We start from the raw sequence: 27,918 nt of genomic DNA, 5'->3' as shown, positions 1-27,918 counted from the left end.
ATACCACAAAGGTAAACTACTAGTTCATGAATGCTATTACAGATATTACTTGAGAACGTTTAATTCTGGTCCCACTCCTACCCCCACCCTCTTTCTTGGATGTACCTACAACAGGAAAAAACCTACCAGAGCCTTAGAATGTATATAATCCAGAGTAAATTCTGGGTCAGTCTACTGATCCTCTGAATAAGGTTCGTGTGCTTCCTTTCCCATTCTCTGCAAGCTCACGGTCTAACTGCACTCAAAGGCTTCTTCATTTCCTTCCTTCTGTGACTTCTCTCCTGTCATCTTTGAAACTTTAGCTCCTCCACTCCTGCTTTTTTTTAGGGCAGTGTTTTTTAAACCTTTTCGTCCTAGCAAAAGAACCCTTTCTTCTTATGAGAGCTTATTTGGAAATCCAGTAAGTAGCAGATAAAAATCCACTTTAGTTAATCAGAGGACGGTTCCTAACATACCCTCTACTCATGCCCAGGCACTGTGTGGTGGATTCTTAGAGCTCCAAGAAACAGATTGAAAACCACTGTCCTAGACCTTTTATCACGGTTCTAGATTTCCCATGGTGAGCCATTACATGGAAATACTGCCTACCGCCTTAGAATGCCTGTCACCCTTCTGACTCTGGACAACTCTCCCCATTCCCTTTTGCTGTTCTCAGGCTGCTGTAGAGAGCTAACAAATTATAGATTTGTGTCACATGAATCAACAACAAATTCAGATGATCGAACTCTGCCTGAGTGGTCACCCTTGCTCAGCTACCCTCTTGTTCATCATTTGTGGACTCCATGCCACCATCAGTCACCAGATAGCCAGCCAATGTAGAATTCAATTTCCCTCTTGACCTTAAAATCTCTGTACTTTCATCTTTCCTCACCTTTAAGGAGCTAACGTTGTTTTTACCAGGGTGATGTCTTTACCATTCCACTTTTGCTATCAATCCTGTTCCCTACCCAGATTTTCCCAGGCCTCAGTCTAACAATCATCCTGTCATCAGCAATTTTTTTTTCACTCTACTGGTGCCCTTCCCTCTCCTAGAGAACATCTTCCCTCAATCTATGTTCTCTCCTTTCAAATGACCACTCTTCTCTTTTCTGTGCTATAGTGGAGCGAACTGGGAACTTGAAGACCTGAGTTTAAATCCTAGCCTGGACACTTAGGAGGTGTGTTATCTATGGACAAGTAAATTCTCTTATCCCATTTCCTTAGCTCTAAAATGGAGGTAACAAGATCTGCTTCCTGGGGTTAAGAGGATCAAATGCAACAATACACACGAAAGTACTTCATTAGCAGCGAGAGAATACAGATGCCGAGAGAATACAGATGCCGTTAGGGGACAGGAAAAAGAAGGCCAGCAGGGGCTAGATGATGCCCCATCTATTAAGTGGAGGAAATTGGATTGGCCACTCCAGGTCCATCTGACTCCAAAGTTCAGGCTTTATGTGTAACACCATACTGCTTCCATTTTTCTGATGACCACTCTATCCGCTCTCCCAAGATATTTCAAGTACCTACTTATTGGGTTGGGCCCCAAAGATACAATGATACAATTAGGATACTAAAGATGCAGTGAGTGGAAGTCTCTGACCTTTAGGAGTTTCAAATCTAGAGAATGATAGTTACACTGTGATAAGTAACAGAAACGAAGTGCTACAGTATCTGGGAGGGGGCTTGACAGGGAGAAGTTTCAGAGTACATAACATTTGCTCTCTCTCTTCCCCAGGCTTCTATAAGCACTTCTATCTATACCTTGCTGGGTATTTTACCTCTGATTCCTCTTTCTTCTCCCTTAACTTGCCCCAAGATTTTATGCTAGGCTTTTCTTCTCTCTGTTTTTCCCTGGTAAACTATCCATATCCACCAAAGCTCCTAAATTTTTTCACACTAGTCACCAGCCTCCTAAGTTTTAGTCACATTTCCACCTGCCTATGGACATGGCTACCCAGTTGTCACTTCAGAATCGAAGTTCAGTTAGGTCAAACACTAGACTCATTACTTACCCAACTTCTACTTCTTTATTTCTGTCACAAGAATGGAGGTGCAGTTTATCAACCAGACTCACACTCTCATAAATGAGAATCAGAGTAGAGAGAGGGTATGTGAAGAAAGGAGTTTTGAGAGAGGATATGTTATACCATTTAGGTATGTTTTATGTAGGATGTTATCAGTATGTACAGTGGGGAGGACTTATAGAAAATAAACAAGGATCTCAACAATGTATTTTCTAATCATATAAACGCTTCTTGCAAAATAATACTTTTGACAGCTGTCACTTCATTTTCCTCTCTTCTTTCCAGCTGAAGTACTATTGTAACATGTTAATTTGTCTTTCTGCCTCTCCCTTCCCTTTCAGTATTCTATATACATCGCTTCTTTCCACAGACCTCCGACCACAGTAGTCTTAGCTTCTGCTGAACTATTCTGTGTTCCCTATATACACCTCAAACTACCCTGCTGTGGGCTTTTGCTCATGTTGTTCCTCCTGCTTGTCAACAATACATGTTTCTTAAGCATCTCCTATATGCTAGGCCCTGTGCTAGGCATACCACGGTAAACAAAGAAACAGCTCCAGCCCTCAAGGAGTATACATTCTACTAGAGTTCAAAGACAAAGCCCAGGAAGACAGAAAAATGAAGAGCATTTCATGCAAAGAGAACATGTACAAAGACTATAGAGGGGAGGAGCCGGGTCTGTGCAAAGAACTAAAAGAGGGCGATTATGGTTGGAGTCTAGTGAACGAGGGAAGACTGAAGAGAAGCAGGTGCCAGATTGCGCAGGTCCTTGCAGTTAGTGTTTTAGCTATTCCAGCTGAAGTGCCAGCAGCCTACGCTGAGGTATGACAGTGGAGATCCAGAGAAACAGGACCTAAGATTCATCTTGTAGCTAGAATTGGCAGGCCTTGCTGGTGGACTGGATGTGGAGAATCAGAAGGGAAGAACTGAGGCTAACTCCTAGCTTCTGGCTTAAACACCTAGGCAAATTGTAGTGCTACTCACTAAGATGGTGAAGACCACGGTGTGGGGGCACATCAGGGGTTAAATAACTAAGGGTTCAATTTAGGTCATGTTAAGTTTGAGATGTCTGTGAAACATCCATGTAGGGTGTTGGAAGTAGCAGTCTGAAGGTCAGGAAAGGTCTGAGCTAGTGATTTAAATGTGGGATCCATTATAATATAATATAATAGTGTTCCCTTTATGTGTTCCCTTTATCCAGTCCACCAGCAAGGCCTGCCAATTCTAGCTACAAGATGAATCTTAGGTCCTGTTTCTCTGGATCTCCACTGTCATACCTCAGCGTAGGCTGCTGGCACTTCACCTGGATTAACTATTATTTTGTCCGGCAGACATTTAAAAAAATGTTCAAAGACAAAGCTTCCTAACCAAAGAAATGCAAATAAAAACAATGACATACCTTATTTGGTTTTCCCAATTGGATTTTCTAAGTGTTAACATCTAAGACCAGTGCAAAGGGACATATTCTAAGACTTTGTTATTGTTATATCAACAGTCTTAAAATATTCAAATGCTTTGATCTAATTACTGGTCCTTCTGGGGATCTAGCCTAAGAAAACAGTGACAGATGCAGTTATAGATGTCTGTTCATACTACTACTTAGAAGAGCAAAAACAAAAAAACCCCGAACCTGTATATAGTCTAAGTATTTGGTGTTAAAAGATTAAATAACTATGGTACAACTATGGGATGGAACCATTAAATACCATGGTTTCAAAAGGCATGAGGAAATGCTCACAATACAATGTTAGGTTTGAAAAGGATTAAAAAAAAAACTATATATACAGTATTACTCCAAATTTATTAACTAAAATATCTGGAAGGAAATACATCAGGAAGTTAACAAAGATCTCTGAGTGCTAGGATTAAGCCCTTTTTAATTTTAAAAATATTATTTTTCCAACTTTCCACAATGAGTATTATTACTTTTATATTCAGGAAAATCTGTAATTTCTGTTTTCAAGCACAATTCAAGGCTCATCTCAAATGTTATTACATACTGAAACCTCATCCTCATCCCTCCAACCAGATGTGCTTACTTCCTGGTCTTTCTTCTCTACCACCCTGTATATCTCTATGGCATTTACAGGCCTTTTTTGGATGTACTATAATTATTTGGATACCAAACTTACTGTTCGAAACTTTCTGTTATATGCCAATGGGTTGCCCTTATCTTCTGACAAAAGACAGGATGCTGAATTCCAGTTCCTAGCAGTCTATCCTACTCCCTCAAAAATTATTCACTGTCACAAACTAACCCTGAACCATACTTTCTTATTCTTTATAGACCATATCATCCAAAATTACATGATTTACTAGCTTATTGTCTGTCTCCTCCACCAAAATAAAAGCTTCACGAGGGCATGGATATCATCTGGTTCTCCATTACTTAGAATAGTTTCTGGCACAAAAGAAAAGGCCAATACATATTTGCCAAATGAAGGAATCAATTTTCAGCTCTTTAGCCCAGACCTCTCCTGTGAGCTACACACTACCGGATACCTCTACCTGGATGACTCCTAGAACACCTTAAATGCAACACGGCTCAATACTGAATTCATACATTCTCCTATCCCCAGATGTGTTCTTCCTCCTCTATTCCCCATCTTAAGGAGTTCTGCAAGCCATCCACCTATGACAAACATCCCTTGTTGCTTCCATACCCCACCTTCCAGAACCAACTGATCAGCAGGTTTTCTGAAGGGTCGACCCTTGTAAATAAATACATCCCTCTTATCTCTTTTGCCATTGCTGTAGTGATGCCTCATCACTTGTGACCTAACTCTGCTACACTGCTTCCTAACTGCTGCCGGTGTGTGCTAGTTAAAATGCAAATATGAGGGGAGCCTGGGTGGCTCAGTCAGTTAAGTGTCTGCCTTCGGCTCAGGTCATGATCTCAGGGTCCTGGGATGGAGCCCCACATTGGGTTCCCTGCTCAGTGGGGAGTCTGCTTCTCCCTCTGCCCCTACCCCCTGCTCATGTGCGCTCTCTTTCAGATAAGTAAAATCTTAAAATAAAAATAAAAATGCAGGGCAGTCCCGGTGGTGCAGCGGTTTAGCGCCGCCTGCAGTTAGGGGTGTGATCCTGGAGACCCAGGATCGAGTCCCACGTCGGGCTCCCTGCATGGAGCCTGCTTCTCCCTCTGCCTCATTCTCTCTATCGCTCATGAATAAATAAATAAAAATTTTTAAAAAATGCAAACATGACCATGCTACTCTTTTAAAAACCCCAAAAATCTCTAGTGGATCCCAGTCACCAACCAAAATTTAGGTTCTTTAGGAAGGCCTACTAGTAAGTAACATCTACAGAATATTAACTACGTGCCAGATACTATGCTGTTTTTGTGTGGTCTATCTTATTTTTCTTAATCCTACAAGACAGGTACCCTTATTACTTGCACATAATTTCACACATGAGGAACCCTGAGGCTCAGAAAGGTTAAATACGTCACCCAAATTACAACGGCTTGTAAGTGAAGCTGGGGCTCAAACCCAGGTCTCTGACACCACAATCTGTTCTCAGCTACAAAGATATAACAATAGCTAACTTTGAGTACTTACTGCATCCGCCACTGTGCTAAGTGCTTTTAATGTATTAATCCTTTAATCTTCAAAACCAGTTTATGAAGAAAGATCCATTATTATCCAATTTTACAGCTGGGGAAATTAAGGCACCAAGAGATTAAGCAACTTACTCAAAGTGAGAGTGATTAAATGGTGGAACTGGGATTCAAATCCCTCCCCAAGTTCTTAGCAGCAGGGCTGTTCCTTTACCTTCCTCACACCCCAAGCTCTCTTTGGTCTGGACCCCACAACGTTCTTTAGCATCGTTCCATTTCTCCACCTGCCTACATGTTCTAGCATTATCTAATTGCTTACAGTTGTTCCCTATCCACACACCCCGCCCTAGCACTGTAATCTTAATATCTTTAATATCTCTGTAGCTTTATTAACGCTATTACCTCTGCTGGCTAATGCACTTCTCTCCTTGTCCTCTAGATAACATTCCTATTCATCCTTAAACAATTCATCACAGGAGTTACCTCTTCCAGGAAGCCTTCTCCTCTCTCCTACTCTCTTTGATTAGGTGCCCCTCCTGTCTGCTCTCACAGTACCTGTGCATTTCTCTATCATATCATTTTTTATGGCTACTTTGCTTTTCCTCACCAGAGTATAGGTGGAGACCACCCATACTCATACAAACACCCATACTCAGTTTCTAGCTCCAGTGCCTGGAGTAGCTCCTAGACACTGAGCACTCATTAAATGTTTTTTAAAACTGCGAGTAAACAACTTGTTCAAGGTTACACAACAAAGCTGTGCTAGGATTAAGATCAGCTGAGGATGTTACACACCTGATCCATTACTCTTTGAGAACTTCTCACTCAGTGGATCATCAGTGGATTATTGCTACAAGACGCTGTGCCCTTCAGAGAGATCTACCCCATTGTACATATGAATAATGTTATGCTGTGATGTGGGAAAAGACTGGGAGATGCTATGCTAAACTAGATTCTACTGCTGGGAACCACAAGGTAGCAGGGGCTTGATGGTTAGGTATGACCATCTTATCAAAAGCAGAGGTGTCTTGAAATACTCAGGAGGGTTGACTCTCACCAGGGCCTAATGCTCAATATGAACCAAGAGTGACAGATACCACTGTTGCCCTCACCACCCCCAAAAAACATGCACCACCCCCAAAGCACTGCCACTGGGCAGTCCTCAAGGTACAGCTATTGACCCACCTCTCTATTTTAGCCTGTCTTTGAGATGCCATAGCAACGAGGCTGGGATAGGCCATGGAGGAACTAGCAGTGTTATTATCAGTTGAGTTGTTCTTGGTTTTGGGCAGCTCAAACTCTGCCACATGATAGTACTGGCACTGAGTTAGGTAGTTTAAAAAGTGTTCTCGAGCCCACTCCAAATGATCTAGACGCTTGCTGGGGTTGACTTGTTTCATGGTGAGCGCTCCTTGAAATGCTGGCACCATCAGGTACTTCAGGTCAGTGGAAGCAATCTCTTCCAAATCTTCATTTCGGCTGGAAAGAGCAAAGAGGAGGCTGTGAAGCCTGGACGGGCATTCACACTGTAGCCCTTGCTTCCAGGGGGAGGAGAGGGCTGCGGTGGGTGTGTGGCGGGAGAAGGCAGGAGGAATTAAAGTAGCTGACCACTCACACCCAATGCTTATGCAAACAGCCAACTTAGGGAGCAGAGTCGTGGGATATCAACTATCTCCAAGTCAGGTGGAGAATAAACGATCTACATAAGATCGCAGTGGGAGGTAGGAATAAATGGTTCCTAGGCCTTTTAAAGGATCTCCTCCACCCAGGCTCAATGGTTCCACCCTTGGTAACCATTATTACCTCCGTCCTCAGACGTTATTCCCCTGTCCCCCATACCTGAACAAGTCGAGCTGCGATAACATTTCGGCAGCCTTCTTAAGGAGGTCTAGTCCCTTGGACACCTTATCCTGGATTATGCGGGAACCGGTGGGTTCAGTCGCTACTTCCACTTCGTCTAGAAGCTGCTTGCTGGTTTCGAACAGCTCGGGGAGCCGCGGTAGCAGTAACTCGTCTTCGGCTGTTGCCATCTTGGGAGAGGGAGGAACGCGGAAGACCTCACTTCCGGGGTCAAAGGCAAACTTGGGAAAAAAGAACTCGGTGAGCGCAAACGAAACCGGAAGGAGGGCCGTATTGGTCCAGTCGCTCTATTGTTACCAAAGGGTCAAAGAACTTCCGGAAGCCGTCGATCGCCGACCCTGGCAACTGTTTCCATAGATTCATTTTTGCATGCGGCTGCCTATCACAAGTAGTAAGCATCTGCTAAAAGCAAGCAAACTAACAAGCACAGCACCGGCTGCTGTTTTGCGGGTCGCTGACGCCAGGCTGGGAAGTTCCGTGGGCTCTGAGCTTAGCCCTGGCGTGACCAGGCGGAATTCAGAGCGAGCTGCGGGAGCCGGCCAGGAGCGCGCCTTACCTCTCGAGGCGCTCCCCTGGTTGAGGGGCCGGGGCAGCCAGAGATCCGGCAGCAACGCCGCTCCCCGGCTTCGGTCGTCTGCGCGTGCAAATGCCAGTGGCGCCCCCCTCCGGCTTCCGTCCATCCAGCAGCCGCGAGAGCCCCAGGCTTCTCCCAGCCAATCCTCGCCCGTCCTCTTCACGTCATCCCTCCCACACACACGCACACCCCCTGGTAACCTGCAATTCTAGTCACTCCATAGCCAGCTTCCTCTCAAAAGTTACTTATTTTGTGAGACCTTCCTTGAGCCCCCTTACCCCGCCAAGCCACTGAAACTTTTTACTTTCTGTAGATCTCTGTCAGAACACCTACGACAGTGTGTTACAGCTAGTGATTTCCCAAGCTATCTCCCTTACCAGAATGAGTCTAATTAATTCTTACACCCCTGCGGCTAACCTAGTGCCTGGGTCTTATCTAGTGCTCAGTGTCCTAAACATGGAAAAATAATTGTTCGGTTGGGACTCAGCCCAAACGTGTAGGGCTGCGCTGTTCAGTAGGATAGCTCTAGCCATATGGGACTATTGAGACCTTGAATGTGGCTGTTTTGAGGTGAGATATGCTGGAAATGTAAAATATCCAATTTCGAACACATCACGGAAAAAAGAGCATCAATTATCTCAATTTGTAGACTGACATGTTAAAATGTTAATATTTTGTATATGTTGGGTTAAACATACTCAAATTAATTTCAGTTGTGGCTTTTCACTTTACCATGCCCACTAGAAAACTTAAAATTACATATTGAGTTCATATTATATTTCTACTGGACAGTACTGATGTAAAAATAGAATTTCAGGACTTTGACAAAAGGGGTGTCATTGCTTTGAATGGATCAATATAAATATATATGGATTACTTCCAGACACGCCCCCAAATTGTCCTAGGGGGTTTAAATTGAGCAGAATACACACTGCTTAACTTGGAAAATAAGCTTTTTAAACTAAATATATTTTAAACTAATTATAGTTGAGAAAAAAAAGTTCACGTAAAAACAACTAGAGGGCAATATAGGACAGTACAGAACCAGGGGATCTGTTGTATTGCATAGGCTGTTGGGAAACTAAGCAATGACAAGTCATTCCATGCTAAGAGTACTTCAGAAAGCTTCTCAGACATGATATGCAGTCAGAGAATTTCAAAGCTGGAAAGAGACCTCAAAAAGCAGAGGAAAAAACAGACCAGAAAGGGTAAGCGACTTGCCCAACCAGTTGTGACAAAGCCAGTGGCTTCTAAGGACCCATAAATCTTCTAATAAACCTCACCTGGCAATCCCTCAGCTTTAGAAGCTGAGGAAGAAAGGTGGCTCTGATGAATTACCTATTTGATTTGTCTGGCACCTCTAATTACTCTAGTAAACTGAACTTTCCAGGTCAGTCTCAGCCAGGAATACAAAGAAGAAAGATAGTACTTGGGGAGACTTGGAAACTCAGTAATTGTGAGACTAAGGATAATCAGTTTCCATGCAGTTGCTGTTACCTAAGAGAAAAACAAATATATGCAGAATTTGAATTTGCTCCTCAACTTTGTATGCCCCTTTTCTTATTTATTTATTTATTTATTTATTTATTTATTTATTTATTTATTTATTTATTTTTGTATGCCCCTTTTCTATGGCTTTCAAAATGACAGTCTTTATGGGAGTTGCCAATTGACGTCAGAGTGCATATTTAAATTGTCATGTTAAGTATTGTGTCATATCTTATTTTGAGATAACAGCTTAAAAAGTGGTTAGAAAAAAAGGTAGTAATAAAAATGAATTGCTTACTGTGTTTCTGTGTATAAACACGTTATCATTAAAAGCCATTTAAAAAAAAAATCCTACTTTAGGGAAGCCAGAAGATCCCTTGGAAATCATGCAAACATAATGGTACTTAAACTTTTTGTAATAGCAGAATTCATTTTCCAAACCAGATTTGAGAGGGGCCCATAATTTCTAAAACAGCTGCTGTGTTTTAAAGTGGATACACAGAGGCCTGACAACTCAGCCTCTGGCCCACCTCTTCTCCCAACCTGCTCAGTGGTGCCAAAGGCACCAACGTACCTCTGAGGGATTCAAGGGGCTCTAAATAACACAGTATAAAAAATACTAATCTAGCACAGCCCCCTCATTTTGCAGATAAAGAACCTGAGACACTGAGAAGTCAGGTGACTTGCCCAAGGTCACACAGCTAAGATGATTAACTAAGCAACAGTATAAAGAGTGAGTTGGGATGAGGCGAAACTAGAGTTCAGGAGAACAGTGGAAAGCATTTTAAGTAACCTATACATGACTGTAGAACTGAGATGACTGCATGTATTTTCTGGTGTGACTCCCTGATGTTCATTGGTCATGTGTGGATCTTAATACAGATTTGTGATCTTGGAAAACCAATTGTGTGATTGATGAGAGAAACATTAAAGTAGACCTTTCCCTGCCTGTCTGAATTGATGTGCTTGGCATCTTAGATCTTCTTTAGTCTGCTTTAGAGATCAGCTGCTGTTTTGTCCCAAGCGAGTAATACCCTACAGATATTTGGATCTGAAATGCCAGCAACTGATTAATACTCTACAGATATTTGGACCTGAAATGCCAGCAACAGCACTAAATGAGATCAACTTGTGTTAGAGGGTAAAGCCAAGAGCAGGCTATAACTTGCCAAAAATTATTTGGGGAATCATTAGTTTATCCTTAGGGTTCAAACTATCTTCACCAAATATTTTTTTAAGTAATCTCTGTGCCCAACATCGGGCTCGAATTCACAACCTCAAGATCAAGAGTTGAGTGCTCTACTGACTGAGCCAGCCAGGCACCCCTCACCAAGAATTTTTGAGATCTGAATTTGTCTAACTAGTGGCAAGTTTATTAAGCTGGGGGAGGAGTGGGGTCACATAGGGAACCATGGGAAGTGAACCTTTCTCTGATGCTCGAGGGCTACTGGGGATTCACTTAGACCCACTGAAATATTTTCACTGTTCTTCCATGTACCACCTCAATTCATCTCTCATATCACTTGCATGTCCCCATACTTTGGGAAAGGCTGGACAATTATACAATAGTCCCTTTCAGAGCTACTGTGGAGCTCAGTTAAGACCCTGTTGTCTTTGTTGACCTCACTACCTGCTACGGAGGGACTCAACGTTAAAAGAATCATGTGCCATAATAATAATGCATAACCTTCTCTGAGTGCTCACTTCTTCCAGGTGACTATGCAAAGTACTCTACATGCATTTTCTCAATGAATCCCTCACAACTTCCAGGAGAAATAGATGTTGTTACAACCTTGTTTTACAGAAGAGGAAACTGTGGCTCAGAGAAGCTAAAGTAACTGGCCCCTGGTATTGGCTTATACTGGGATTTGAACCCAGCTCATTGAATTTAGATCCAATTCTAGAGCTCAAGCTCTTAATCACTACACTATACTACAGAAGAGGGGGTAGTTTATAGACCCTGGTGGAGAACAAAAGAGGACACGAACATGTAAACGGTCTGTGTTAAGAGCAAAAGGAAATAAGATTGAATCAGTAAGCTGGTCCATGTTATGGAAAACATATAGTCAGCCAGGGGAGTGTAGATTTGGCAAAAACTATAGGGAGACATCTGGTTCAATTAAGTATTTATTGTGTGTATTTTAGTGGGCCAGCCACTGTGTTAGCTGCTGTGATACACATATGCATAGTCTTTGCTCCTAAGGCTCTAACAGCTAAGGTGAAGGAGAGAGAGATAACAAATGATTTCAGTGTAATGTGGTAAATGCTGTTATAGCGACACACGGAGGGTGTGATGGAAAACCCCCAGGAAGGGAGCCTAGCCAGAAGGTTCATAGAAGGACTCCTCAAAGGAGATAATGCTGAAACTGAGTCTTGAGTGGTGACAGCATGTGGGGGGAGCCTGAACCATTTTCCTATGATTGGAACTTACAGTCAAAAGCAACAACAGGTAGGTGATTTATTCATTCATACTTTATTTACTGAATGCCTGCTAAATGCAAGACACTGTTCTTAGGCACTGGAATGAACAAGGCAAACAAACCCTCTGCACTCATGGATCATGAAAGGCGAGCAGGGGCTACTGCATGCTCATTTGTATAACACTTATTTTGAAAGAACTAAAATAAAGTGTCAACTGAACTCCACAGTAGCTCTGAAAGGGACTATAGTAGATATAGTTGTCCAGCCTTTCCCAAAGTATGGGGGCATGCAGGTGATATGAGAGATGACTTGAGGTGGTACATAGAAGAACAGTGAAAATATTTCAATAGGTCTAAGTGAATCCCCAGTAGCCCTCTAGCATCAGAGAGAGGTTCACTTCCTGAGGTTCCCTAGGTGACTCAATTCCTCCCCCATCTGTCACCATGGAAATGAGAGGCTTCATTTCTCTGATTCTCTTACTTCCACTCCTAAGTGAGCCTCAGAAAGCTCCCTCCCCATCTCTGTGGAAAGAATTACATGCTCCTCAACCTTTCTGCCAAATCATATCCCGCTTCTCAGGCTGTTACCATAGAAACTAAAAGTTTCATCCCCCTTCCCCAGTCATCTCCATGGTGACCCTCAGCCCTACCCCCAGGATAGTACCAGGATCAATCTCTACTAAAGGTCTAGAACTCAGGGAAGGCTGGAATGTGGGGGCGACTCCTTGCTGTGGCCGCAGTCTTTGTCTCTGTCTTTCCTGGCTTTGAAGGCATGGTGACCCCTCTCTCAAAAAGAGAGGTTTAGTTTCCTAAACCTACAGTTTATAGAGTACCAATTATGTGCCAGGCACTGGGCTAAGTACTGGAACTCACCACCAGCCATTTTGCAGAGCTTAAGGAAGAGATGTTCACAGAGATGAAGGCACTTTGCCTGTTGCTCCCACTGAGCCCCTTATCATCCTCACTGAAACTGGGAACCAAAAGGATTTTTATTTCCATCATTCTCTTTTGCTATATGGCCTTGGACAAGTAGCTTCCTATCTCCGAGACTTATTTTCCCCACCTGTAAAATAAGAATATTGGGCTCATTGTCATCTTGGATATCCCCCTTATTAATGTCAGATCATAGTAGCTCTGATCTTCTCATTGATTTCTTAGGTATGAATGCTGGTCAATCTTGTGGGTGTTCTTGTCGTTTTTAAACTGGCATAGTGGAGGTCCTCAAACTTTTCTGATAAAACACTCCAAGGTTTTGTTTATAATCTTTCAAGGTCTCTTCTAGGGTTTTTTTGTTTTGAAATTTCTATTTTGAAGTAATTCATAGGAAGTTGTAGGGCATCCTTCATCCCACCTCTGCCAATGCTGGCATCTTGTATAACTGTAGTACAGTATCAAAACCAGTCAACTGACATAGAGACAATCCACAGAGCCTATTTAGATTTCACCAGTTTTACATGAACTAATTGTGTGTGTGTTTTGTGCAGTTTTGTCACATGTGGAGGTTCATGTATCACAGCCCCAGAAAAGGTACCTCAGTCATCACAAGGATTCCTTGTGTAGCCGTTTTATAACTACACTTGGTTACTTGCCTCCCCTCATCTCTAGCAGCCACATATCTGTTTTCCATCTCTAGAACTTCCAGAATGCTATACAAATAGAATTATATAGTACGTAGCCTTTTTGAATTGGCTTTTTTCACTTAGCATAATTCCCTGGGGATTCATCCAAGTTGCTGCCCGTTCATTCCTTTTCATTGCTGAGTAGTATTCCAGAGATGTACAGTTTGTTTGACCATTCACTTGGTGAAGGACATCTTGGTTGTTTCCAGTTTTGGGCTAAACAAAGCTGCTGTGAATGTTGATTTGTGTGTGTGTGTGTGTGTGAGAGAGAGAGAGAGAGAGAGAGAGAGAATAAAAGATTTCTTTCAAAGAGCAGAAGTTTTGAATTTTGACAAGGTTCAATTTATCAGTTTTTCTTTTTATGAATTGTGCTTTTAGTGTCAAGCCTAAAAATTCTTTGCCTGGCGCCAGGTCCCAAATATGTTCTCGTATTTTTTCCTGAGAGTTTTTAAATTTTATGTTTTACATTTAAGTCATACCTTTGAAGTCATCCATAAATGATCCATTTTGTGTTCTATTTTGTATAAGATAGGACGTTTAGGTCAAGGTTTCTTTTTTTGCCTATGGTTGTCCAATTGCCCCAACAGCATTTTGTTGGAAAGACTATTCTTCCTGTACTCAATTTTTATATCTTTGTCAAAACTCACTTGGGCATATTTGTATGGGGCTATTTCTGGGATCTCATTCCTGTTCTGGCCTATGTTCTATCTCAGTAGTACTGCATAGCACAGGCTTTTGAGACAGAATGCCTAGTGCCACCTGCCAGCTTGGGTGATACCAATGGCTTCCCATCTCACTCAGTATATAAAACAGCCCTTCAGAGCCTCACATGATCTTACCCCTGCCTACCTCTCTGTGCTCATCTCCTATCACTCTTCCCCCTTATTCACTCTGTTCTAGCCAGCCACACTGGCCTCCTGACTGCTTCTCAATCACATATGTTTGTTCCTACCTTAGTCTTTCCTGGGCTGTTTTCTTATCCTAGAATCCTCTTCCCACAGACAACCCCATGGTTAACTCCCTCACCTCCTTCAGGTCTTTTCTCAATTTTCACCTCAGTGTGGCTTTATTTAAAATGGCAAAGGTTCTGCTCACCCCTTGCCTGGCTTTTCCTCCATAGCATTCATCACCATCCACCATACCATGTCATCTACTTCCTCGTTTTTTGTCTCCCGCCACTAGAATAGGAGCACAGTGACAGCAGGCATTTTTGTTTGATTCACTGCAGTATTCCCAGCGCCTTGACTTGCCTGGTATAATACACATTTGTTGAATGAAGAAATGAGTGGAAAGATGGATGAATGAATGAGTGATTGAATGAATACTGTGAACCAGGGGCCAGCCCACTTGAGCCGCCTCTCAGCCCCTTGGCTTGGGCCAAGGCAGCACCCCAGCCCCATCCACTTGCCTCTTTAAGGCTGACCACCAGGTGGCAGTTGGAGCCTGAACTCTAGCCTCATTTGCTCTTCCTGATCCCCTCTCCCTGCCACCTGTCAGTCTTGCCCAGAACTGTTTGACCTTCTCTGTCTAGGCATGGCCAGGGGATATTGTGTGGGCTGTTGAAGTAAGCAGTGTCAGTACCTGAAGCTTTGTTATCTTTTTCTTCTTAGAAAGGTACTAGTTTCTGGGGTGCCTGGGTGACTCAGCTGGTTAGGTGTATGTCTCTTGATTTTGGCTCAGGTGATGATCTCAGGGTTGTGAGATCTGGACATGGAGCCTACTTAAGATTCTCTCTCCCTCTGCCCCTCCCCTCAAAAAAGGAGAAAGGTACTAATTTCTTTCCTGTCTCACCCTGCTTTCTGTCTCAGATGGAAGAAGTTAAGTTACAGATTCTGACCATTAGGCTGCCCCAAGATCATTTCTGTAGCCTCTAGGACATCAGGGCACATGGACCCAAAGGAATTTCATCCCTGCTTCTACCCAGCAAGCCTCTCCTAATATTACTACAGCACTTGAAGGGGTTAAAACTAGTGACAGGGTTAAGCCTTTTAAGTCAGCCTGGGTTTGGATCTCCACTGTGCTGCTTATTGACCCTGTATCCTGGGTGATGTTGGGTAACTGACCTAGATTCCTCAAGCCTTGGTTTTCTTATTGTAAAATGGGGACAATAATGGCAATGTGAAGATTCAATGAGATAATGTATGTACAATGTTAGCAGAGTTCCTGATACAGAATAAACCTCAAGAGGAAAAAAATCAGGGGCTGGGGTGGGGATAAGTAAGACCAGACATGACAAGAACTGGCCAGAGAGGATGAGGAGGGTGCCACCTAGGTGACTAGGAGTCTAAAGCCAAGGAAAGGTAGAAGGTCAAGGAAGGTTTCAAAAGAGAGATGACATTTCAGCTGCAGCTTATAGGAAAGTCAAACTGCCAGAAAGCCAAGCTGGAAAGAGCATTCCAAGAAGAAAGAATGGTATATGCAAACAGAGAGGTGTGAAACAGCATGGGCATATTCCAATAACTGCAATTACTTAAGTATGACTGGAATGCAGGTTTCTTGTGGGGGAATAACAGGAAATAAGAACAGATAAGCAGGGGCCAGATCACAAAGGGCTTCACATGCCAGGTGAAGGAGGGAGGCTGCACTGATCTGCTGGGCAATGGGGAGTCATCAAAGAGCATAAAGCAAGGCAGTGGATGGCTATAATTGCTGGCTTAGCAGTCCAGCTGCTGTGAAGGAGGGCAGGTGAGAGCTGAGCCGGACTTCAATCAGAGAAGTTGTAGTGGAAATGGAGATGGAGACCAAGGGATAAAGTCCAGGGATTTTTTTCAGAGGGAGCAATCAGCAACTAAGTTTTTCTAAGAGCTCGCCTATAAAGGGAAGGAGAGCCAGGACCAGAGAAGGAAATCACAGTAGTTTTTGTGTTTCAATACAAGTGAGACCTGAGCTCTTCTATCCCCCAACAGGGTTTGGCACTAATGAATTGGGTGGATGGATGGAGGGCACCCAGCAGGATACCTGCCAAGTGGTAGAGGCAGGTACCTTTACCAGAGGTACCAGATCCAACCTGGCTACCATCCTCAGACTTTCATCTCTGAGCCAGGGTCCAATGATATAGGGGCTGAGAGGCTGGCCAATTTACTCAGAGCTTAGATTTCTCTTCCACTGAAGGGGTTTCCCTGTAATGACCCCATAGAACCGAGGAAAACATAGGCTGGTCAGGGAAGAGTTCACATGTTGTTCATTTCCTGGCACCTCAAGATCTTAGAAAAACCTGGCAACTCTCCTCTATTTCCTTTTCACTTTTGAAGGCCTTCATTCTCCTCCCCAACTTCTTTGCCTTATGTTTCCCCCAGGGAGAAGTTGCTTTTTTGGTTCCTTTTTTGGTTGGTTCTTGCTTTTTTCATCCTACATCAGCACTTCCTGCCTGGCACGGGCCTATTTAAAAGTACCCAAGGTCCAGCCAAGTTCATGGTCTGGAGAAAAACTGAAGGAGCCCAAAAGCAAGGCCCAACCAGACATCAGCCTGATCCTGGCCTTGCTGTTTCTGAAGCCCGTGGGTAGCAGCCCCACAGCACCTAACTTCCCCATGCTGGGGACTTTTGCCTTTCTGGTCGAGTCTGGGGTGAAAATATGGGAGTCTGTGGTGGATAGGAAAGGGACAAAGGAATAGCTATAGATGAGTACTTTGTGTTAAGTGCTTTATAGATGTCATTGCATTTTATCTCCACAGCAAGTCTATGAGAGAGGTATTAGTATCTTTATTTTACAGGTCAGGAAACTGAGACTCAGGGAAACTTCAGAATTTGCCTTATTAAGCTAGTTGATGGTAAAGCCAAGAATTGAACTCATTTGTTTTTACCTCAAAACTCATTTTTCCACGTTGAAGCAAATGGTGGGTATTTGTCATTTCTAATAACTGAGTAACATTCCATTGTATACATAGACCACATCTTCTTTATCCATTCATCCTTCAATGGACACCGAGGCTCCTTCCACAGATTGGCTATTGTGGACATTGCTCCTATAAACATCGGGGTGCAGGTGTCCTGCCGTTTCACTGCATCTGTATCTTTGGGGTAAATCCCCAGCAGTGAAATTGCTGGGTCATAGGCAGTTCTATTTTTAACTCTTTGAGGAACCTCCACACAGCTTTCCACAGTGGCTGTACCGGCTCACATTCCCACCAACAGTGTAAGAGGGTTCCCCTTTCTCCACATCCTCTCCAACATTTGTTGTTTCTTGTCTTGTTAATGTTCACCATTCTCACTGGTGTGAGGTGGTATCTCATTGTGGTTTTGATTTGTATTTCCCTGATGGCCAGTGATGCGGAGCATTTTCTCATGTGCTTGTTGGCCATGTGTATGTCTTCTTTGGTGAAACTTTTCTTCATGTTTTTTGCACATTTCATGATTGGATTGCTTGTTTCTTGGGTGTGGAGTTTAAGAAGTTCTTTATAGATCTTGGATACTAGCCCTTTATCTGATATGTCATTTGCAAATATCTTCTCCCATTCTGTAGGTTGTCTTTGAGTTTTGTTGACTGTTTCTTTTGCTGTGCCGAAGCTTTTTATCTTGACAAAGTCCCAATAATTCATTTTTGCTTTTGTTTCCCTTGCCTTCATAGATGTATTTTGCAAGAAGTTGCTGTGGCCAAGTTCAAAAAGGATGTTGCCCGTGTTCTCTTCTAGGATTTTGATGGATTCATGTCTCACATTGAGATCTTTCATCCATTTTGAGTTTATCTCTGTGTATGGTGTAAGAGAATGGTCTCGTTTCATTCCTCTGCACGTGGCTGTCCAATTTTCTCAGCACCATTTATTGAAGAGACTGTCCTTTTTCCAGTGGATAGTCTTCCCTGCTTTGCCGAATATTAGTTGACCATAGAGTTGAGGCCCATTTCTGGATTCTCTATTCTGTTCCATTGATCTAGGTGTCTGTTTTTGTGCCAGTACCACACTGTCTGGATGATCACAGCTTTGTAGTACAACCTGAAATCTGGCATTGTGATGCCCCCGGCTCTGGTTATCTTTTTCAATATTCCCCTGGCTATTCAGGGTCTTTTCTGATTCCACACAAATCTTAAGATGACTTGTTCCAACTCTGTGAATAAAGTCCATGGTATTTTGATCAGCCATTAGAAACGACAAATACCCACCATTTGCTTCAAATTGGATGGAACTGGAGGGTATTATGCTGAGTGAAGTAAATCAATTGGAGAAGGTCAAACATTATATGGTCTCATTCATTTGGGGAATAGAAAAAATAGTGAAAGGGAATAAAGGGGAAAGGAGAGAAAATGAGTGGGAAATATCAGTGAGGGTGACAGAAGATGAGAGACACCTAACTCTGGGAAACGAACAAGGGGTGGTGGAAAGGGAGGTGGGTGGGGGGTTGGGGTGACTGGGTGATGGGGACTGAGGGGGACACCTGACAGGATGAGCACTGGGTATTATGCTATATATTGGCATATCGAATGCCAATAAGAAATATATACAAAAAAATAATTACCATAAAAGAGGCTATTTGAAAAAAAATATAAAATGAAACCAAAAAAACCCAACAACTCATTTTTACCCAGGAATGTCTTTGGGGGCAGGGTGGGCAATGGGAGTGAGTTGGGGTATGGGAAAGGAACCTCCCAAGGTGACCCTTTTCCCAGAAGAAGGGGCTAGAAATTGGGTTTTCCCATCCTGGGTGGGTACCCCATCTCTAAGAAAGAGTAGCGAGGGGGAGGCAGTATCTACCCAAGGAACCCAGAAATGGGTTCACTGTTGCCTCTCTCCTTTCTTCATCACCCCCTGCCCCCACCCTGTGAGCTCCTGGGGCAGGGCATGAGTGGGACCACTCAGGTTTGCTGTTCCCACAGACAAGCCTCTTTTTCTCACTGAGCCTTTTGTCATTTCGGCTCTAAAATGAGTGTGTTATCAGAGAGAAATGGTCTCTAAAGTCTCTTCCAGTTCTAACAGGCAAGGACTGTATTGATTGTACTGTACTGTAGGATCCCCGGATTCATTAATGGCTAGAAACAAATTTCCTGTTGCCATAGAGAATAAAGGCCTTTTTAACTAGAAAGAGATACACTCAAGGAGGCAAGATAAATAGTGGAAACAGCACAGGCTTTCAGTCAGTCTGACTTGGATTAAAATCCTGTACACGGGGCAGGTCACTTTGCTTCTCTGAGAGTCTTTCATCATCTGTAAAGCAGGAACCACCACCCCTACTTCTTGGAACAAGGTCATGTATGTGACAGTGCCCTGGGAGGCACTCTGATGAATGGGATCCAGCCCTTGCTTCCTGACTCCACTTCACTCTGTAGCTCATGGGGTACTCTTTTCTCTCCCCCACCCTGATAGCCAGGCTAGGTTTCCTGCTGGGGCCTTGGCTTCCAAACTTTTCTGGCAGGGCTCCCATGGAGTGTAGGACAACTCAACCTCTCTCACAACCTTCTAAAAGCCCTAAGGGTGGGGATAGTGCAACTGAGGCCAGACCAAGCCTGTACTTTCAGGACAATCAGCTGGGGGGGGGTCTGGCCTCAGAGGCCCTTCACTAGCTTCATCAGTCCAACTCCCCCATCCTGGCCTCCAACCTCCTGGCCCATAACCATCTGGTTCATGACAAAGTGTTCCAGTTCTTGTGTCACCTTCAGGTTCTGGACCTCTCAGCCAACTGCCTCAACAGTGACGATGACTGCTTAAAAGGTGGCCAGACTCCACTCAGTCAAGAGCCCAAAATTCTCAGACAACCACATGACTTGCCTGGCCTGGGGCACCTTGTTGGAGACTCTCTGCTGTTGGACATCCACCTGAGCAACAACCACACCCTGAAAATTTGCTGGCTTGCTCCTGCTATAGGAGCTCACCGTGGCCAGGAATGTTCTTTGTTGCTTCTCTGCTCCCACAACTTATGGCTGCTCCATTTGAGCTCCTAGTGGCCTGCAGTTACCTGCAGCCAAGGAGTGGGATAGGGCATACCAGTCTCAGGTATTAGACCTGAGTCATAACTGACTGTGTACCTTTCTATTTCTCCCTATCCCATACCATCTCCACTATTTTAACCTCTCTGACAACTGCCTGGCCTTGCTAGAATTAAATCTCCTGTCCCCAGCTTAAGGAGGTTGCCAGGTGGCACCAAGAGATGACTGGGTGGTAATCTGAGAGTGGCCACGACATAACATCCAACTGAAACAGCATCATTTTGGCATATGTCACTTGGCCAAAGTAAGCAGAATTCCCAAAACACTTACTGCCCTTTAACACCTCAGCTTGGCCTGGAACTGTCTTCAGAATGTGACAACTCACTGCTCCGTGGCATCCCCAGTTCTGAGGCCAGTCCCTATTTCTCTACTGTCCTTCTGTCCTTGACATCTCTGGTTATCCAGGGGAGTATGATTCAGTATTTTATCAGCTGGTTCTTTGAGATTATGCTCAGGCTGTAAGCTGTGGACTTAGGGGACCAGGAGTTGCACCTGTTTTGGAGGCATGTCGCTATGGGGAAAGAGCCCCTCAAAAGGAACTCCACCCAGCCCTTCAGGACAGCTTCCTCCTAGTGAAGCCTTTGGGCCAACAGAAGAACAAGCCCAAAGTCTTATGTGCAAGAGTCTGCTCCTGCCACTCTTCATTCCCTGGATCTCTCGGGCAATATGGGGCTGACCTTAACCACAGGGACCTTTCAGGGCCTGCAGTTCTCCTCAGGGAAGCTTTCTCTGTAGGACAATGAAATGAAAGGCTCCCAGGCATGGTCTCCTTGCCCTACAGAAGCTCAGTCCCTTGTCTTCCCTGACCACAAAATGATCAGCTGTCCCAAGGGCCTTGGTTGCTCTCCCTTGGCTAGTCTAGACCTTTACTACCATGGCTTGCAGGCCCTGAAAGGGGTAACCCCAAGGGTTTCTGGCCACCTCATGAGCTTGGCCATTTCTAGCAATCTTCTCCACTGCTGAATGCTTTGTTTAGGGCTGGTGTGATGTGCCAGACTTGAGTATTTATCTTGGTGGTGAGAAGGGCTCTTGGGATGACCAATGGGTGACCACAGTCCACCCTGTGTGAGGCATGAGGGCCTGTGGGCTACATGGACCTGGCTGGTGGTGACTGTCCTGTTAGCTATAGTTTGACCATCTTGAGAAAGAGCTGTTTGGGTCTTAGTCTGGAGCTCCCCAGCAATGATGTTAGCACAAAGGCCTGTGTAGGAAGCTGAGGGGAAGACTATGAGTGGGATTCTTTTGCAAGGCATGGCCCCAAACCCCTTGGTGGCAGACAAGAGAAGAGAATTAGGAGATATATGAAGGAGGATGAGCACAGTCAGGCCATAAGTGCTCCCTGTGTACAGAGGTAGACACATGGCAGCTGGAATGCAGATCCACTGAGGACTTTAAAGAGGTCATGTTTGGGTCTCTAAGCCAGTGTGTAGCCAGAAAATAGAGACGTACACCCTATGAGAAAAACTACAAAAGACCTTTAGACACATCTTCCCCTTCCCCCTACCTGAATGCTCATCCTCTACTTAGCCATCTCCCTTCCTTTCCAGGAAGCCTGTCCTGGCCATGGACAGTTCTGACTCCTAAGACAGGTTTTTTTTCCTTGTATGGAGTCCATATCTGCTTCTACTCTTGGGTTCCAGCTCTGCTCTCTGGGGCTACAAATATATATATGTTCTTTTAGACTCTGACAGAAGCCTGAAGACAAGAGATCCACGTTCTCTTGAACCCCCTTTTCTCCAGGCTAGATAGCCCTACCTCTTTCAATCAATTCTTATGATACTAAAATGTCACCAAATGTAACCTCTCTGTGTTTCAGTTTCCTGTAAAATGGGGACTAAATCAGATAAGACATACAAAAAGCTTAGACCAGTGTGTGGCATATTGTAAACATTCAGTAAATGTGGGTTGTTATTAAACTTGTATTTCTGGGATGCCTGAGTGGCTCAGCAGTTGAGCGCCTGCCTTCTGCCCAGGGCGTGACCCTGGAGTCCCGAGATCGAGTCCCACATTGGGCTCCCTGCGTGTAGCCTGCTTCTCTCTGCCTATGTCTCTGCATCTCTCTCTCTCTGTGTCTCTCATGAATAAATAAATAAAATCTTAGAAAAAATAAACTTGTATTTCTATTTTCTATTTGTAATGACGTGGATGGAGCTAGATTATATTATGCTACATGAAATAAGTCCAAGAGAGAGACAAAAATCATATAATCTCATCTATATGTGGAATTTAAGAAAGAAAACAGATGAACATATGGGAAGGGAAGGTGAAAGGGGGAGAGGGAAACCAGTCAAAGAGACTCTTAACAATGGAGAACAAACTGAGGGTAGTTGGAGGGAGGTGGGTGGGGGATGGGCTATATGGGGGATGGGCATTAAGGGTGCTTTTTGTGATGAGCTCCAGGTGTTATATGTAAGTGATGAGTCACTGAATTCTACTCCAGAAACGAAAGTTGCACTGGATGTTAACTGAGTAAAAGTTGAATTAAAAAAAAATTTTTTTAAACTTGTATTTCTAGATGTGATCACTCATTGAAGTTAAAAGACTGGGCCTTATTAATCTCTGTATGTCCAGTGCTTTGTCCAGTGTCTGGCACACAGTAGGCATTTAATTTATGTTGGCTGTAAGACAGTGACATGGTCTCTAGTCCCTGTTCCATTCTATTTACTCTCCCCTGAACATATTCTAGTTTGTAACCTTTAATGTATGAAGCCTAGACCTGAATACTGTCTACTCATTCCAGGATCAAGTAAATCACAAGTGTAAAATCTCAGAATCCCAGAATTTCACATTATGGACAGACTTTAAAAGTCATTTATCTACTCCACAGAGTCCACCTTCATCCCCCAACTTCTCCATCTGATGCTACAGGCCCCAGCAAGTTGTCATCTATCTCATGAATATCCCAGTGAGCTGGGTTCTGGGAGGACAGCAGTTCCTCTGGGGGCTGGAGCCCTGTGACCTCAACGCACACCAGAAGAAGAGTTAAGGGGCTTGGTTTGGCATCCTGACTGAGGCCGACATCTCTGCTCTGGATCACTTCCTTTCCCTTCATTTCTAAGAGAAATTACCTTTTTAAATGTGTGTTTGTCAAAGGGACAAAATGGGTGTTTCTGTGTCTAAGCTTGTGGAGTGAGGAATGAGCAGTGCTGAAGGGGTGAGAGGAGAGACAGAAGAGTAGTGAGTGGTAGTGGCAGAGAGAGGCAGACAGAAAAGCCACAGAGAGAAACCAAAAGAGACACACACACAGAAACAGAGCAAGAGAAAGGAAAGACACACACAAAGATAGAGAGAAGGGGACGCCTGGGTGGCTCAGCGGCTGAGTGCCTGCCTTCAACTCAGGGAGTGATCCTGGAGCCCCAGGATCGAGTCCCACATCAGGTTCCCTGCATGGAGCCTGCTTCTCCCTCTGCCTATGTCTCTGCCTCTCCTTCTCTGTGTCTCTCATGAATAAATAAATAAAATCTTAAAAAAAAAGACAGAGAGAAGGGAGAAAGAGCCTGAGACACATCTACATAGAGACAGAAAGAGTGAGTAAGTGAGAGAAAGAGAAAGGGGGAGAGAGACACCTAAGCCAGCAAGAGCAAGTGAGCGCTGGGCAGTGTCTGTGTGTGGAATCTGGAACCCTTTCCTGTGAATGACAGCCCTGAGGCCTTTGGGGAAACATAATCAGCCACCTAGATTTTCTGGCAAGGAAACTCCAAAGGCCAGTCAGCTGCAGACCCTATAACTAGCAAGATTCTTGTCTCCCTCCTAATAGCTGCCCCCTGAATGTAGTTCCCTCAGGTCCTGGTCGATAGACTGGGCATCACAGAGAAAGCAGCCAGATAATGCTTTCTCCAGCTACCCCATGGCAAGAATATATATGCAGACATCTCTGGTGATGCTGGCCTGCAAAAAGTATACCAGTTCCCCAGACCAGAGGGATGCTATGGCACTTCAATGCACTGACCAGACCAAAAAAAATCCCTTGTGCCTGAGGTCTGGGGGAGCTTGGACTCCCTACCACATACTGTCCCTATAACCACCTAGTTTGGCCTCTGGCTTCCTGGGCTTTCATTTTCAAAGAACCCATATTAAGCACCTGCACAAGGGTGGGGCAGGGATGAGCCAGCCACACATGAAAGAAATCCAAGGCCAGGCCTATGCTCACAGAGGGGTACCAGAAAGAAACAGCCAAAGGGCTGTTCAGGCATAAAAGGCATGTGATAAGCCAAGTTAACAGGTAATCAAGGCTGAATGAACAATCCATAAAACATATCTACACTATCACAAGAATAAGGATAAATGCATACCTGACAGCAGAGTGTGGACAGGAGAATAGGCAGGGCAGAGCCAGCAAATTGGCCACTCTTCTAACTAATCAGGAAAGGCTCTCTGGATAAGGTGGAATTTCAGATTGCTGAGCATGTCTGCCCTCTCTGTAATGTGATTAAAATTGGTTTAGAAATTTGTGCTATATTTCGAGTGCTGTGCTTAAAATGTAATTGCATTTGGCCGCATATTTGACATTCTTGAAATTAGAGCAGCTTGCATGCAATAAGAAAATTTGTCTAGAATGGAATTTGATTTTTAAGCCAATGCATAGAAGAGCAGTTGCAATCTGAGCCTCTGATGGATGGTTCCTTCAGGGTTGGCTCTCTCCTTGCACTTCCTGTTCATTCTGGGACTCTTCTCAGCACTCAGCAGGAGGGAAGCTTCTTGCCCTCTGACTTCAGAAACCACATTTCTCCTGGCAGTCAGAGTCTGAGCTATCGTGACTCCCTGATCTAGGCGTCTCTTACACATCTGCCAGCTTCCAATTGTATGCCAGGCTGAGGCAGTTAGGGACTGTCTTTATCACCCAGGATTTAAGAACTTGTTCTGGGATCTGAAACACCTGGATCTGGTTCTCTGTTCCTCCTGGTTTGTTCTTTGTCAAAACCCAAAAGAGCTATTGGGATTGTTGGCTAATTCTCTCCCTCCACTGTGGTGGAGGCTGAATGACTGCTCAAGATTCTGTCACCACCTCAATAGGGATGGTGAAGAGAAACGAGAGCAAAAGAGGGGGAAAAAAGAGATGTCATATATCAGGGTGTCCCAAACCCTTTCCAGACTAGACTCTGGCTTGTCAGCTGTGCCCTTGTCATTGGAGATTATAGAGAAACAACCTGCCTGTGTGACCCTAGAATCTTAAGACTTAGAGACACTGCAGGCATCATCTAGTCAGTTAACAAATATCTGAGCACATACCATGTACCAGGCACTGTGCCAGGTGATGGGGTTTTAGAGCTGAACAAAATAGGCTTTGGCCCTCCCTCAGGAGCTTCCAGGGCAGTGGGGTGACAGTCTTGGTACAGAAATGCACAATCATTTCATTTCTTGTAGGTGCAAGGGGTTCAGGCCAAGTACAGGTACTTCGGCTAGTTCAATAGTCTGGAAGGCTCCCTTGCAGAATCCATATTTAAGGTCAAGGCCAGTAAGGAGGAGAAGTTAGCTGGGAGAAAGAAGGCTGGGAGTGGGGATTTGTGAGGGTTCAACATAGGAGGGAGCAAAGTTCAGATTACTTCACAGACTGATTAGGTTCCCATAGAAACACTGCACCTCAGGCCAGCTGTCTTGCAAATGACTGCTTTTAGTCACAAGACCAGACAGTGGCAAACCTGGCAAAGAGATCTAACCACCCTCTTCTCAAGCAAGCCCGTGGCCCAAGAGCATCAGCTATGTATTTGATGGACAAGTACACTGTCACGCTGGCCAGTAGGTGGAGAGCAGCTTTACTTAACCTTTTTCTAATCATGTTTTTCTTTCTTGGGCACAGAATCTAGAAGCCTCCAGGTGGTCACCACTCCAAGGGACAGGGCTGGCCTCAGAATATCTCAACTTTCCTTGATAAACATATTCTACCAAGCCAAGGGAAAGGAAGGAGCACACTGAGCCCATGCCCTGGGTCAAGTATTTGGACAAACACCTCATTAAAGCCTCCTGGGAGACTTCAGAGGTAGGTACCTCTTTGCTTTTGTGGATGGGGAAACTGAGGCACAGAGCAGTGAAGTAACTTGCCCAAGGCCACAGGGCTAGAACGTGGGGGAGCAGGAATTCCAACCTAATGGGGTTGATTCTCAGAGCAAGGTTTTCCTGCAGTTCAACACAGCCTCTGCCACAGCTGTGGTGTTCCTACCAAGCATCAGTTTATCTGGGAGCAGACCCCACTGGGTCCTGTTAGTTGTCCATCCTGGGGCCTAACTTCATGTCCAGCTGGGGGGGCCATCACCATTCTCATCACACCTGTGAAGGACCAGCTGGAAGAGGTCCTTGGCTTCTCTAAACTCTAATCAGGCTTGATCCAGCACAGAGATGCAATCTTACAGGGAGGGTGCCAAGAGGCAGGCTTGTAAGGATATCATTTGATTCCTCTGGGGGTGAGACTCCCTCTATGTGTCCAGAGCATACTGTGAAAGGGATAATGCTCTGGAGCTTTGCAAGCAGCTCGGCCTTCTCGCAGGAGAGGTAGCTAGTTCTCAGAGCTCTTTCCTCTCCTTAGGATCCTTGGTGTTTCCCACTCCTAGCTCATTTGGCTCTGTGCTCAGGTTGTGTGCAATGACGGACTACTCATTTTTGAAAGTTAGCATAATTCCTTTTGGGGAGGTATTTGTATTTCCATTATGAAAAAGGGCTGGAAGGTGTGAGGAAATGCACAACATCCTGTCTCTTCTGTAGAATGAGCTGGGTTCTCCTCTCCAATGCCACTTCCCAAGGGTCCCAAGAGGGTTGAGATGAGCTGTCTTATCAGTGCTTACAAACCTGGGCTTAAGTCTGTTTCCTTACTGGACAGTCCTCTTGTGGAAGAACAGTGCTTTCACTGAGCATTGTGATTCCAGCATCTGACCCTGACAGTAGATACTGAGCCCTGAAATAAAGGACTCATGTTTACTGAAGACTTATACCCAAGAACTGAGCCTAAGAACCATACTTTCCTGGGCAGGTAAAATTCTTGTTTGGGGGAGAAAGATTACTTGGGAAAATAAGTGCCAACTGAAAAATCTGCTTAAGGAATAGAGAAGACACCAAGGTGTTTCCAAGTGGGAGGTGACAGTGGCAAGCTGGACTAAATGACATACTCTAAGATCTCTTCCAACTGGGAGAGTCAAGGATGTCCCTAAAATCAGAGCAAAAGCAAATGTTCACAGTGATGCTTTGCTCTGGTTTGAATGACAGCTTGAGAAACCATCCTTTCCCTTCCCAAACGAGTTTCTCTCCCCAAACCTAGGAACAGGTTTGTGACTGGATTTCTAGAATTAGAACACCTTCTCTGTGGCAAAATATATTTTTCATCACCAAATTTCCATATCATTACAACCACTCTCTTTTCCAATTTTCCCCTTTTCTGGAGGGAGACCTAATATGTAGGATCCTCCTCTGGCCCAGAGCCTTTACCCAGTTCACCTCCTACCCCCTCTAACTGGGGGGTTTGTCCTGTAGTCTACTGGCCAAAATGAGT

The 27,918-nt window shown here is 44.4% G+C and overlaps 1 protein-coding gene across 2 annotated transcripts in view; it reads right to left on the bottom strand.

The window, feature by feature from the left end:
* IGBP1 (immunoglobulin binding protein 1) overlaps positions 1 to 27,918 on the bottom strand; it is a 53,533-nt gene that overhangs the window by 18,977 nt on the left and 6,638 nt on the right. Inside the window, exons 2-3 of one of the 2 annotated variants that reach the window (XM_038587621.1) lie at positions 7,405 to 7,646; positions 6,751 to 7,044 (exon numbers count right to left, since the gene is read on the bottom strand). In XM_038587621.1, the coding sequence (XP_038443549.1) occupies positions 6,751 to 7,044; positions 7,405 to 7,646 (536 nt within the window). The remainder of the gene's footprint in view (positions 1 to 6,750; positions 7,045 to 7,404; positions 7,647 to 27,918) is intronic. The other variant, XM_038587622.1, reaches the window with a different exon arrangement.

Source organism: Canis lupus, chromosome X (genome assembly GCF_011100685.1).
Source record: "Canis lupus familiaris isolate Mischka breed German Shepherd chromosome X, alternate assembly UU_Cfam_GSD_1.0, whole genome shotgun sequence".
Classification (NCBI taxonomy): domain Eukaryota; kingdom Metazoa; phylum Chordata; class Mammalia; order Carnivora; family Canidae; genus Canis; species Canis lupus.
The sequence above is the reverse complement of the archived record's forward strand: the minus strand, read 5'-3'. Positions and strand labels throughout refer to the sequence as shown.